This window comes from Aythya marila (assembly GCF_965140915.1).
Source record: "Aythya marila genome assembly, chromosome: 2".
Lineage (NCBI taxonomy): Eukaryota > Metazoa > Chordata > Aves > Anseriformes > Anatidae > Aythya > Aythya marila.
The window spans coordinates 66,274,197-66,288,649 of NC_139043.1; the positions used below are offsets into that span (position 1 = coordinate 66,274,197).

The window sequence follows — 14,453 nt, forward strand, 5'->3', positions numbered from 1 at the left end:
CAACCACAATTCTTCAGAATATTCCTTATTTTCATTTGGAAACATCAGATGCCAAACAACACCATCATAGACAGGGACACTGGAACTGATTGCAAACAAAACATCCAACACCTCGTGCTGTTGCCATTAATACTGCGTGTACAATATACTTTGAAATGCAGGGTTTTTTTATGTATAAAGAGCCACCAATAGGTGACACGCAGAAAAGGAGACTGTAAGAATATAGTAAGAATTATAATAATCATCATAATTTATAGAAGTCTACTTATAGAATTATAATTGTCATATTATAATATAGTAAGAATTATAATTATTAATTATAAGATTTTATAATAACCTCATATTTTGACTGAGGCTTGGGAAGGTTATCTGGCCTACAGTAGATTCCTCCTTTGTTGTACAGTCCTAACAGCCAACATCACTGTCACTTTACATCAACAGTGAGCAGAATGACTTGCTTTACAAAGATAAAAAGAAACAACCACCACAACACCTTGAAATTTCCTTTTCAATTCCCGATTTCATCAATTTAGAAGTTCAGGAAACAACTTTTATGTTATCCTACATGTTTTAAAAATAACTTGCCTAACTTTGACATTTATCAACTGCCAACAACTATCCTCAGATTAAGAATTCAAAAACAAGTAAATCATCTTTATCCAATCCACATTACTCCCTGTAAGTAACCTGACCTTTAGGAACAAATTTGCTCAAAAAAAAAAAAAAAAAAAAAAAAAAAAAAAAAAAAAAAGCGAGATACATGCAAATACAGCTGAGCCTGATCATTTTCAGGCCTCAAACTTAGAAGTGCTATGTGCAAACACAGCCAAGTACATAGCATTGTCAAATCTAAGGAGTAAAAATAAGTATTTCACAAACACACTGCCTTTGCAAGGTGTTCCTTTGTTTTCCTCCAGAGATTACAGAAATAGGAAAAAAAAAATACCATAACCTCCATGCACTAAGTCCAAAGGACTAAGTCCAAAGGACAACTTAGGAGACAAGACAGCAACTCTGGGACTCTGCGCAGCAGGAAGGGTGGCTCTTGCCCTGCTGCCAGACCTGAGCTCAGCAGTACAGATCAACACCGCCACCAGATGACGAGAGCGCAGACCAGCGACAGTTATATACAGCAGGAAAAAAAAAAAAAAAAAAAAAAAAAAAACACGCAAAGACGAATGCGATCGCGTTTGGTAATATAGCTACGTTGTCTATCGTTATCGGCTGACCAACAGCAGAAAAATTGACAAATATTACTCCCCCACGTGTCCACCGTAAATACTGTTTTCCTGTATGTCAGCCAAAAGCGCACCAGGAAAAAAAGCCAAACATGAGTCATCATCGGGTAGCTATAAAAATACCGTGTAACTTCTCGTCTATGACAAAGTCACCTAAAGGCGATAGAAAAACTTTAAATTTACAACTGGAACCCGAAGAAGCAATTCAGTCATTAAGCAGAGAGAAATACCAACACAGTGAAACAGCACTCTTTAGGGCCTGCAGGAAATCCTGGGAATCCCAGGAAACGTTACACCAAGCAGAGAGCCCAGCACGGGAAGGGAATGGGAGGGGTAGCAAAAAAAGAATTACTAGCTATGTTATAGCTATGCTATTTCAGGCTAAGGGAACAGTTGGGGGGGTGTCCCCCAAGAGGGAATGTGCTGCCATGTTCAGGCAACGATAAAAGGAACAGAAAGCGAGAAGTGTTAGCCAAAGCCAGGCCAGATTCCCGACTCTCCGGGGGAGGAAGGGCTGGAGGCCGGGCCAGACGCCGGCCTGTCCGTGTGGCCAAGGAGCGCCCCGGCCCCTCCCCGCCCCGCACCTTGAAGTTGCTGGAGTTGACCCACGCCGCCAGCTCGTCGATCACTTTGTCGAGACGCTGCGGGTCCTGCTCCACGTCCGGGGACGCCGCGGGGTCGCGCAGGTACTCGAGCAGCTCCTGCCCGACCTGCAGCCTGCGGCCCACGTCCTTCTGCTGCACCTGCTGACAGAAATGATCCATCCCGGGCGGCTCCGGGCCGGCGGGACGGGGCGGGACGGGACGGGACGGGACGGGACGGGACGGGACGGGACGGGACGGGACGGGACGGGGCTCCAGCTCCTCAGCGCCGCAGGGCCCGGCCCGACCTCCCCCGCGCCACGCCGCGGCGGGGCCGGCCCGCAGCTCGCATCCCCTCGGACCCCGGCAGCCCCCGGTCCCCTCCGCGGGGGAGCTCCGTGCCAACGGCCGTCCCCCCCTCCCCGCGGGCCGGGCTGGGCCGGGCCGAACAGAGCCCCGCAGAGCCGCCGCCGCCGCCGTCCCGGGCAACTTGCGGCCCCGCCGCGGGCCGGCGCCGGACTGACGGGGCGGGGCCCGGCACTGGGCGGGGCCCGGCACGGGGCGGGGCGGGGGCTCCTCATAGCCCCGCCCCCTCAGCGAGCCCGCCCTCTCCCGCCCCGCCCACCGCCTCCACGCGGGTGGTGGCCCGCCGGAGGAGGCGCATGCGCAGCCCGCCCGCCCCGCTGTCCCCGAGGCGCTGAGGGGAGGGGCCGGGGGCTCTGAGGGGGTTTGGCGGCCGCAAGGGGGGCGGGGGCCTCAGGGAGGGTGCGCGGAGCACGCCTGTGGGTTGGGTGCCATAAGCTCCGTAGCGGCTGGAATTGCTGTTTCGGTATCAGTTTTAAATCACAGACCCACAGAACCATAAAGCTTGCAAAAGACCTCCAAGATTGCCTACTCCAACCACCACCCTCCCACCACTGTCACGCACTAAACCATGTCCCTAAGCACCACGTCCGACCTTCCCTTGAACACCTCCAGGGACAGTAACGCCACCACCTCCCTGGGCAACCTGTTCCAATACCTGACTGCTCTGCTCTTTCTGAGAAGAAATGTTTCCTGATTTCCAACCTAAACTTCCCCTGGCACAACTTGAGGCCATTCCCTCTAGTCCTATTGCTAGTTATCTGCGAGAAGAGGCTGACCCCCAGCTCCCCACACCTTCCTTTCAGGTAGTTGTAGAGAGCGATAAGGTTTTCCCTGAGCCTCCTCCAGACTGAATTAACAAGCTGAGTGACCAGCGAGCTGGGCTGGCCACAAGTCCTGAGGGCAAAAGCAAAAGACTCAGTAGGTTGGAAGTAGAGCAACTCCTTTCAGTGGCAGAAAAGGGTGATGCCATCCCTCCAGCGCTTGGAGACATCACATTACACTAAAATGCAAGCTGCTGTTTGTATAGGCCATCCTTTTCTTCCCATACTATCACATATAAGGTCCTTCCCTTGTTTTTACACCCCAGTTGGTGTTTATTTGGCCTTACACAAACAAGGTCAGGGAAGTAATATTTTCCTTTTTCAATGATAGTCATGTCATGAAAGCCCATAGTTTCAAGACAACACAGTCTGGCTGTCTAGCTTGCCTCATTAGTACTAATACTGGGGATGGGTGAGACTGCAGGAGAACGAGGTACTCCCTTCATTTGGCTGCAGGATTTAGACAGGTAAAAAACAAATTTATAGCAACCACACCTCCAAGCTGAGGAGCCACATCTCCAAGCTGCAGTTTCACAGCAGTTTAAACCAAACTAAATTGGTGCTACAGTGGTCCCACTTGCTTGCATCTCACAAATCCCATTTTCAGGAATGTTGCACATCTGTTCTGTCCCATGTGCTGACATCTGCATGACCTCACAGAATAGAGATCTACATCCGCAAGCACAACAGAAGGCAAGACTACAAGCAAGCAACCCTTTGCTGATTTTGGTGCGATCTAGCACATTTGGGATCCCTTCCCTGATTGGACCCTAGGCATTGAAATAATAAAGACGAAGGCATTGAAATAGTAGATACATTTAAAACAGAAATGTATGTGTTATGCTTTGAGCCTATTGTAATTACACCAAAAGATTATCAGTCCCTCAGTTTGTTTTCACAGCTGGATTTCCCCATGCACATATAAAGAACTATAATTTTGGATGCAACTGAATAGTTCTTGTCTTGTGTGTGCAATGCCATTTTCTAAGAAGGGCTGTAAAATGTTTGCATATATTTATGGATTTCTTTTATTGAAAATGTGACCTATGAAACAAATAGAAATAGAAAAACAAACAGCAAAGAATAAATGTCTGTATTGTCTTTTTTTTTTTTTTTTTTTTTCACTGCATTAGAAATCTGATTCTGCGGTATTGTCAGTTTAAAGAGTAACTTTCTCACTGTGATTTTCAAAAGTAACTGCCGATTTAATAAGCTTAACTAAACAGAAAATAACTGAATAGATTGTACTGGCCTCTTAGAATATCAAGAGCTGTAAACAGTTTCAGTCCACCAGATGAACTTTGCAGAAAAACAGTGAAAACAACAAAATGCCCCTCTCCCCCAAAAAACAAACAAACAAACAAACAAAAACCCTTTCTTGTTGTCCAAGTTAATGTCAGTCTCTTAAGATAGAAAATCCTGACCAAAAAAGTGGTGGAAAGCTCATGGCAGTAGCTTCTCTGAACTTCTCTTGATTCAAAGCAAATAAATTTATTAGATAATCTAATAATCTGTGAATGGCACTGAAGCTGAGGGGGAGGGTAAAGTATAACCAGGTACACACTTGAAACGTTGAAACTATTTTGTCAGACCAAAGACAACGTTGCACATTTATGTTAAGGGTAAAAAGCCATGCTGGGATATATGGCTTTTTTTTTTTTTTTTCTCCATTTTATGTCACAAGAACTTTTTTAGAAAACACAAGAGGAAATAACTTTTACAGCCTTGCTGTAAAATCAGAAGATTAAACTACTGTATTTCATCCTGACAGCACTCATGCCTTTAGATACTGGATGGATGTTGGTATAACACGTGAAAAATGGTAGCCCTTTTACTGCTGAGGTGTTCTGGTACAATTCTGACATTTTCCTTTGAAACCTGTGGGAATATAAATGTTGCTTTTGCAGAGTTACATTTAGAAGGAAGGAATGTGGTACTGAGATATGCTTACAGTGATAAGAAAGCTTAGCAGGCGACCTTGTAAAATGCAGACATAGGACAATTAGGTGAAAATCGCGGTGTTAAGTCAAGTCAGATAAGTGAAGAAATGTTACCACTTTAAACTGTAAAAGTGTCAAAAGAAATTTGAAATTTAACAGGCCAGCAACTGAAGGCCATGCATTGTCTGTGAAGCATCAGATAGATTGTGAACCTGGATTACTCACTCAGTGGGGAAACAGGGGAGGGTCCTGTCATCAAAAAGTGTATAAACTGTGTTTTGGAACTAGTAGGCGCACTCTCCTGCTTGTGGGGCGCCCGCCATTGCAATCGCAAATAAATTACTACTTCACTGAGATCCTCGCCTGAGCCTAAGTTATTGGCTACGGAGTGTTTCTCACAAACCCAAACATTGGACAGATTTATTTATTTATTTATTTATTGGTGGGTGGGGGGAACAAAAAATGTTGGTTCATATCTTTCCCTGCAAACAAATGGTATTTTCAATAGAACTTCTGGTTTTGCTTCTGGTATACATTTACTTTTTTGGCAAGGCACAAGTAGCACTCTAACTCTGCATCTAGAGCAGAACTCCACGTTGGACAAAGAACATGGTTTTGTTGTTTGATGTTCTCACAAAGTCCTAGTGGACTTTATACACAGGGATGTGGGCTAGGCTCCAAGAAGAAGGCATTTTTTTCATTCAAGCCAAAGATCTTTTAAAGCCTCTTATTTGCAGTTAAGGGGATTGCTTCTTTTGGAATGCAATCTTCTTTTTGATATGCAAGCATGTGAGGGTAACTCCACTATTCTGGTGTATTTGTAACAATGCATAATATTTTGTAAAGCAATTAAGCCCCGTAACTGAATGCTGAATCGAAATTTATTTCAATCTTCTGAGTATGACTGGCTAGCAACAAGAACAATTACACCGGGAGCTGAGGTAAATGACACTAATTCACTGAAGCACATTTCCAACTTGAATTGCACACCAAACCTGTTTCTACGCCCCCACCTCATACAAGCATGCTGCACAATTATTGCATGTAATGTACTGTTCTGAAAAGGGCAAGAATTATTCAGAGAAATAGGCTGAGAAGGAAGAGCGCTGTGCTCTTCATTCCTACGGCTGATAAGAAAGTGTATCTCATAGTCTGTCTCTGCCTTTTCTTTTTCTAGCAGTAGCTTCAGCCGGCCAGGACCTCGTGCAAGCCAGTTGTTGAACTCCTTTTGTGTGCCTGTTGGTCATTCTGACAGTCAAGCTACTTCCACGCACTGACATCTTCTGAAAAACCATTCCTATACAGAAGATGTAATCCCATCAGTGAAAGAACCATAAAAATCCCTTGAAAATCCCTGTGATTTAAAGGTCTCTGTCAAAAATAGGAAGTGGAGGCCATAATTATAAAAATAGAGTAAATTTAAATATGAGTCATTGAAAAAGTTCCTGTAAATTACAGTTGACGTGGCCTCAGTTTGCACTGAATATGTCTATGAGAAAGTTGTCCTTACATTCCCGGCAGATTCGTCAGCAGCTGTGACAGAGCTTCTGCACCATGTTCCAGCCCCGGGGGGCTTGAGGTCGACGTTGGGATTGGGTCTTGAGTGGAGTCCTTTCATTGTAAACTCCCTTCTCTTAGTGGATGTATTCTGGAGCCACCAGATGCTTTTACCTGTGTATAGGTCAGAGATCATTTCATCGAGGTTTATCTTAGTGTTCTCAGGAGGTAAAACAGTGCCATATTGTGCACTTCGAATCTCAAATATGTCATTTTTTGCTGTCCATGTTGTACAGGTATTTATTTTGCACCTTTTCTTACATTAATTTTAAAATGATGATGTGTTATTTTAAAGGTGAATTTATCACTGTTGATTACTTTTAAGAATCATTTGAATTCCCCCCTCCAAGATGAAGAATATCAGAATAATAAAGTAATAAATATCTTCTGAATACCATTCAATCAATGCGCTATGTAAAGTTCTTCTCGTGATGCCATATCTGTAGCAAGCTAGTTAAAGTATTAAAGCCCATTTTTGTCATAAGGCCTTAATGATGAAATTAGTTGTATCTGAGCTAAAACTGTATTCAGTGCCTTCTAACTTTTCACAGAATCACAGAATTTCAAGGTTGGAAGAGACCTCAAGATCATCAAGTCCAACCTCTGACCTAACGCTAACAGTCCCCACTAAACCATATCCCTAGGCTCCATATCTAAATGTCTTTTAAAGACTTCCAGGGATGGTGATTCCACCACTTCCCTGGGCAGCCCATTCCAATGTCTAACAACCCTTTCGGTAAAGAAGTTCTTTCTAACATCCAACCTAAAACTCCCCCGGTGCAACTTTAGCCTGTTCCCCCTCGTCCTATCACCAGGCACATGGGAGAACAGACCAACCCCCACCTCACTACAGCCTCCTTTAAGGTACCTATAGAGAGCAATAAGGTCGCCCCTGAGCCTCCTCTTCTCCAGGCTGAACAAACCTAGCTCCCTCAGCTGCTCATCATAAGACTTGTTCTCCAGGCCCCTCACCAGCTTCGTCACCCTTCTCTGGACTCGCTCAAGCACCTCGATGTCCTTCTTGTAGCGAGGGGCCCAAAACTGAACACAGTACTCAAGGTGTGGCCTCACCAGAGCCAAGTACAGGGGGATGATCATTTCCCTAGCCCTGCTGGCCACACTGCTTCTGATACAAGCCAGGATGCTGTTGGCCTTCTTGGCCACCTGAGCACACTGCTGGCTCATATTCAGCCGACTATCAACCAATACTCCCAGGTCCTTCTCCGCCTGGCAGCTTTCCAACCATTCATCTCCCAGCCTGTAGCTCTGCTTGGGGTTATTGCACCCCAAGTGCAGGACATGGCACTTAGCCTTGTTGAGCTTCATGCAGTTGACCTCAGCCCATTTTGCTACATTTTGGCCTGTGCCACAGGTGTTTTTGAAATTACACATTTAGTATAGATCATTTTCATTTGCCTGTTTATGAAAGAGTCAGAAGTTTCAACTAGAAGTCTGGTATTTTTCTTATATATCCTAAGTCAATTTGATTGCAGAAATAGGAGGTGAGGACATGCAGACTGATGCCTGATTATTGGATTTCTTGAAGGCATTAATTTGTTCCCTTTTGTCAAATATGTTTTAACACGTAGATGCTGCAATTATATAATTCAACCTGATAAATCTTTTATGATTCATTTGCTAATTTTCTAGATATGTGTGATACAGAGAAGGAAGAATAAATTAAAAGACACAGGTAATGAAAAAAATAATAACAGAGATCAAGATAATAGTGTCAGAGTTAGCCTGTAAGTGGCTATTTCTCTATTATCGTGTCAGTCTGTGACATCTTCTGTAATTATCCAAAGTACTGCTACATAACTCGGTGTCCTGTATGTCCTTTCTGTACAGTGGCAGATATATTTGTCTCTAGTGGTAGAGATACCTAACTGTTGTTTGTCAAGAGTTGTTTGTCACCATGCCTCTGCTGTGTCTAATACATTTGTGTAATGTTGCTCTATAGTAGTTGCTGGAAAAAATTGTGATGCAATAGCTCACCACAGTAGTCCATCAATATAAAATTTTCTATCTTGTTAAGCTAAGGAAATTAATTAAACTTTCAGTTAAAATATTTACAAGAGCTTTTTTCAAATAGATGCAATTACCTTAATACTGAAATATTACAGTTTTGACAGCAGTACGAAAGAACTGGAAAAGAATCCAAAGCACTTCATTCATCTGACTTGAAAAGCGAAAAGTAGCCAGCACACAGTGTACTGCACAGCAGTATCAAGGGACGTATGTAGCTGGGTATATTTCGGCCTTGGAATGGAAAAATCTCTATTCTTGCAAAACAAGTCATGGCATTTTTATCATCTACATGAAACTTGCAAGACAGCAAATGTGCTAAACAATATGAAAAAAATAGTGTGTTGACACTCATCCTGGTGACACCAACACAGCTGCAGACTGTGCTCACATTTACAGAAAGCAACCACTTCTCATTGCATAGGAATTAGAAGAGAAAGAGGAAAAACAAACAAACAAACAAAAAACCACAAAACAACAACAACAACAAGAAAACCCCCCAAAAATGTTGTCTGCTTTGGTTTTCTTCTTACACTACTCCGCCTCCCTTTTTTTTTTCCCTTGGTGCAAGTCCTGCTATAAGTAGAAACAGATTCAGCAATCATTTATTACTTGAGTAATTCATTACAAGAATTGATCAATAAGGAATTGTATGAATTCAGAAGGAATTGTATGCATTTACATTTTGGAACGAATGTGAGCTAGATGAATTTTTTGGCAGTTGCAGAATTTTAATAGACTTTTTTAGTAGGTTGAAAAAACTTGTCTGGTTGCTGGAGAGCTCCCTCTAGTGGTGAATTTTCCTGGGAGATCTTGGCAAGCATTCCTGTCCAGAGGCACGTAGTTGAAACTTTACCTACCCTATCTGTTACCGATAATACTGTGCAGAAAAAGGAAGAAGCCACGATAGCAGTTGCTAGAAATATTTTTCGCTTGGCTGTTCACCCTTCTCACATAGAAACTTATTAGGTGTGCATGGATGCAAATATAAATTGGTATTTTTTTGGGATATCTGTAAATGAGCCTGCATAAGAAAAATTTTTAACACTCACTTGTGTAGTAGAAAAAAAAAAATGTTCATTTGCTCTGACCAAATGCATGATATGAAGGATCTGAGCAATAGAAGGGTGTGTTTTTACTAAATCACTTTACAGTTGTCTCCCAACTCAGGAGACAACTCAGGTTGTCTCCCACACTGCAGGAGGAGTACAAATGGCTTGAAAAAAGAAGTTCAGAACATCCTTCCCCCAAGTCCCTACCTTCTGTTTATCACCTGTGAAAAGATGCAGTTCTGCAGCATCAAGGACTGAAGCAGCAACCATAAATCCTGCAAACCGCTTTTGCAACGTGGTGGAGTCACTGGAACCAGCTCTTTATGTCTCCTAGGAGAGAGGCTGAGTCACACTCTTTGGTACCTCTGCACCAAGAGAGTGTGGAGGTTGCTTCTAAACATACAGCCGGTGCACTGATTTCCTGTGGTTGAAGTTAAAACACTGAAGATGGCTTGTCCAGATCTCCTAAGCTAAAGTGAATCATACTGTTTCAGAATGAAAATTAAAATGAGGTAATTGCCATAAATGAAGTTGTAAAGTAACAGTACCACGAATTAGGTAAAATAGTCAGAAAAGTAAGGTGGGTTACAGGGGAAAATAGTAAGGTTGGTTTTGTGTATACGTGTCTTATGCATTCTGAAATAGACTGTTTAAATATAGTTGGACTCATAGAGTTGCAATGATCAACAGATAGCTTGCTTTATCAATAAAATAAAATATTTAGTCACATATCATCAGGAACAGGTAACAGAATACTTGAATCCAAGCAGTGCAGATTCAGGCAATTTTTGAAAACTAGGGTTGGATTCAGATCCTATGGTGCTGACCATTATCAGGATTTGGACTTCTTACTTTGCTAATCTTTTTTAGAAGAGGTTGAGGTACTACTGTTGTATTATGTGCTTATGTGACCTTTTAACGAAAGTGTGTGCAAACACTAATTAATTGAAATAACAAAAATGAGTAAGAGTAATATAAATTTCAGAACTTTAGTGATACATTTTTACATACACATGCAAATTACCTTAAAAACAACCTGTTTCAAACAACTGTTAAAAAAAACTTCTGACTTTTCTTTGAAATTTTCTGAATCCATGTAGATACTTAGTTTGCTTTCCAGTAAATTTTATAACCACTAATTCATTTGATGTTTGCAGATGCCGTTTGACACCCACATATAAGGAACTTAATATTCATTTACCTTAATCCATAAATTTGCAGTTCTGAGATTCATAAAACAACATTTAGATGTCAATTTAGCTGTATTTTAATAATAATTTTAGGTATTTTACAATTCCTATAATCTAGAATGGAAATGATAAGAGAAGTGAAGATACAGATTTGATACATAGGCACTTCGAGCAAACAAGATTTCTTAAAGTCAAATTATGAATAAGGTTTCTGTACCTCTTTTAGAGCCTCTATCTTTCCATTGAGAAAACTCACTTGTCCTCATTCCAGGGCTGGGAGATTATTTTATTATAGACAAATCAAGAAAAATATATGATATTACTTTTTGTGTAAAATCCCAAGTAATATCATACAAATTCATGGCAGCAGAAGTAGACTCTTTATAATCTGCTTTAATTGAGTAACCATAGTGTCTGTGATGCCTCAATGAAAAAATAACTTTTGTCTCTTTTTAATATTTTATGATTCATAGCAGAAACATTCTTGTATTCATTGCTAGTGTTTAAACACAGTAACCGGACTATTTACTTCTAAAGAAGTAAATTCCTATGGAAATAAAACTTTCTGCATATGAGTATTTCTGCATGCCAATGTATCCTGTATGCTCTGGATTTTCCAGAACACATGCCCAGTGCTTAAGTGAGCATGGGCGTATCAGTTGTCAGAATGTCAACAGATACGCAGCACTGTCTGTCTCCAGCACACTGCATGTCCACCTTTGCAGCAGATGCCTAAATCTTCCAGCCTATTCATTCTCACTGATGTCATGCCAGGCACTCAAAAAGAATTGAGGTTTTATGAACATGGGAGTGATTAGCCAACCACCATCTATAACCACAGACTTCACCCAGTTTAGATACCTGCTTGTTTTAAACACATCGGCTGATTTTACACTAGTATACATAGCAGTCTACAGGCTAATCCTTTGGGAAGGAAAAGACTGCAAAGCCTAAGCTAAAGTAATAAGAATTTGGTGACAGAGGCCAGTTTTGTGTAATAAACCATTTTTTAATTCTCCATGTTAATTTTAATTAATTTTATTTCTCCATTTTTAAGTCTCAATAACATACCAAACATCCTCCTACCAAGCAGATGTTCCTCCAGGTTCACCACTGGTGAAGCCATGCAGGCCCACATGATGGAGCAGGGCAAGCAGAGCACGTCCCATGGCAGCACCCAGGGACATCCACAGCCAGACAAGTCTGTAGTCACAAAGCAGGTCTGAGGTCAAGCCAGTTAGCTGGTGCAGGTACACAACTGGGGTGCAAGCACAGCTGGGGGTGAGAGCTGGAGCTGAAATGCCTCTTACAAGAGAAGGGGAGAAGAAAGCCCTCACCGTGTTTCCTCACAGCTGTCTAACCCAAAATGACACAGCTACATCCCATCGGTGCCGGCCTCCAGTGCCAGCAGTCAGGCCACTGTGGATTTAGTGGCAAATCTGGAGTCTTTGGTTCTTTGTCCATAATTAAAATGAGCTAATTTATTTCCCAAATATATACTTTATCTCTTTCTCTGTCTCTTTTTTTTTTGTCCTTGAGTGTAAAAATACATGCTTCTTTACATGTACAAGAATGGCAGTATTGCTTTGTCTTAAATGGTTTAAGTTCCTGGTATTGATAAAATTATGATCACTTGTATCCCACTTGAGTCCCAGAGCTATGTGGTAGAGGAGGAGTAAGAGCAGTAGAACCAGTCCACCTGAACTACTCATTAATTTTGAGATTGATCTGAATGACAACATCTAAAATTTCAACATAGAGTTTTACACCCACAGTTCACTTTTGTTCATCTCTCTGTTTTTGCTGTGGACCATTTTAAGTGTAAGGAGCAGCTTCATGACTTGAGCTGTAGACTTGGACTGAAATTCAGAAATCCAGCAAATCCTGCTGTGATGAGGCTTAGTGTCAGTCCTTACCTAAGCACAACTTCCCTTGATTGCAGTGAGTGTTGCTTAAGAATGAATTTCAGAAGTATGCCCAAAAATAGAAATGAAGAGCATCTTGGCAATAGCTACAGTTCCCCTTATTTATTCAAGCAATCCTAGGGCATGGTGACATTTTCGGAACTAGCATCCAGTTATATGTATTTTTGGAAAAAAAATCAAGACATTCTTCAACAGAGAATAAGAATGTGTTATTCTCCCAGTCCAATTTGCCTGAAGTACATACAATGAAAGGAAACCACTTCTGGATCATCCGTTTTATTTCTTCAAGCAAACACTTCAGTCAATCAGATCTTGCTATTTGAGCAGGCTTTTATGGAAGCTGCAACATTCCTGGCATTTTGCAGCACTCCCTTCTTTTATCTGGGATTCTAGGAGTTTCACAAGGACCATGCACTCTGGGTTTCAGTGGTCAGACTAGAAGGGTGATATTTTCCCTCTTTGGTGCAATGTAATTGATATCTTGATGGTGCTTTGAGAGACAGATATGAAACAGCTATGTTGGCTCTGCCTACACTGTATTTGACGTTATTCTATCCATGTTCATGCTGCAGGGTGCTTCCAGACTATTATAGGGATGTCCACACATAAGGATACGCTATAGGTATGTCATAAAAAGAAAACAGAATTTTGGGTTTTGAAAGCATTTTTGGAGTATTTATGCAACCTCATGCATTTCAAGATGTGAGAGCATGCACAACAGAAGCTGCCTCCAAGGCACCATTTCTGGAAACATGAGATTTATGTGGTTTTGTGACCAAGTTCCTGGTCAGGCCCAAAAGCAAATATTTTTCAAGAAAAAAAGTGCTTTTGCTGTCCTTACTAGCATAAGCTATACCCACACAGAGGCTATCACAGTCAGCTCTAGAGAACAATGCTGCATTTATTTGGTCCCTCATTCTTCAGAAACCACCCAAAACCTAAACTATGCCTCCCACTGTCCGGTTTTAGAGTATCTTGCAGATACTTAGAAATCTGGCACCTATCAGCCAGCTGGCCACCCATGTGTGTGTTAAACAAAACACCCAGGCACACCGTGCTACTGCTGCAGGCTCTGTGGCAGCATCTTTCTAGGCAGTGCTTGGCATCCCAGGGTTTGGTAGTCAGTCAGCTGGCATTGCTGGAGGAAGGTCTGCAGCCATGGGTGAAAGCCAGGGTGAAAGCCAGAATGAAAGCATAGGTATAGCTGCTGTGGTTGTGATTGTCTGCCACCAGCGTGGCTTTTTGCTTGTTATCATAGGCGCAAGGCAGACTCTGCATCCAGCAGTCGCCAAGCACTTAGACCTTCTGGAGCTGGTATGTGGAATGAGGTCCTCTCTTGTGTCTCATGGATGGTGTGGTCAGCACAGTGAATGAGGGGGAATGCCCCATCTGTGTGGTAGAAAATGTGAAGAAGCACACCACAGGTGAAGGTATGTGCTGGTGGTGCAGGCTGTGGCATGGTCCTGTTGCCATACATTGTCCCAGCAGCAGTGCTCTTGAGACCAGATTGGCCTAGATCTCCTGGCTGTGCATACTGGTGGGCGCTGCCAGAAGGATGCTGTGCTGGCTTCACTGGGTTACTCTCTCTCAATGCCTTGGACTGTACAGAAACAGTGAACAGTGGGGAGTCAGGGCTTCTGGCAGTGCACAGTGTGATTATGTGATGCAGCTCAGACCACAGAACCTGTACCACAAAATATAGTTGCAGGAAGACTCCACACCTTCCCTGCCAAGACGTGTTCATTGCATGAAAATTCA

General features: G+C 42.5%; 1 protein-coding gene across 11 annotated transcripts in view; it reads right to left on the reverse strand.

Annotated features, from left to right (window-relative positions):
* CLASP2 (cytoplasmic linker associated protein 2) overlaps nucleotides 1-2,247 on the reverse strand; it is a 136,708-nt gene extending 134,461 nt beyond the window's left edge. For 5 of the 11 annotated variants that reach the window (XM_082754929.1, XM_082754925.1, XM_082754927.1 and 2 more), the window contains exon 1: nucleotides 1,823-2,089. In XM_082754929.1, coding sequence (XP_082611055.1) covers nucleotides 1,823-2,002 — 180 coding nt within the window. In that variant the 5' untranslated portion in view covers nucleotides 2,003-2,089. Of the gene's footprint in view, nucleotides 1-1,822 lie in introns of all 11 variants that reach the window. The other 6 variants (XM_082754928.1, XM_082754926.1, XM_082754923.1 and 3 more) reach the window with 3 other exon arrangements.
* Between the last annotated feature and the right edge of the window lie 12,206 nt (nucleotides 2,248-14,453).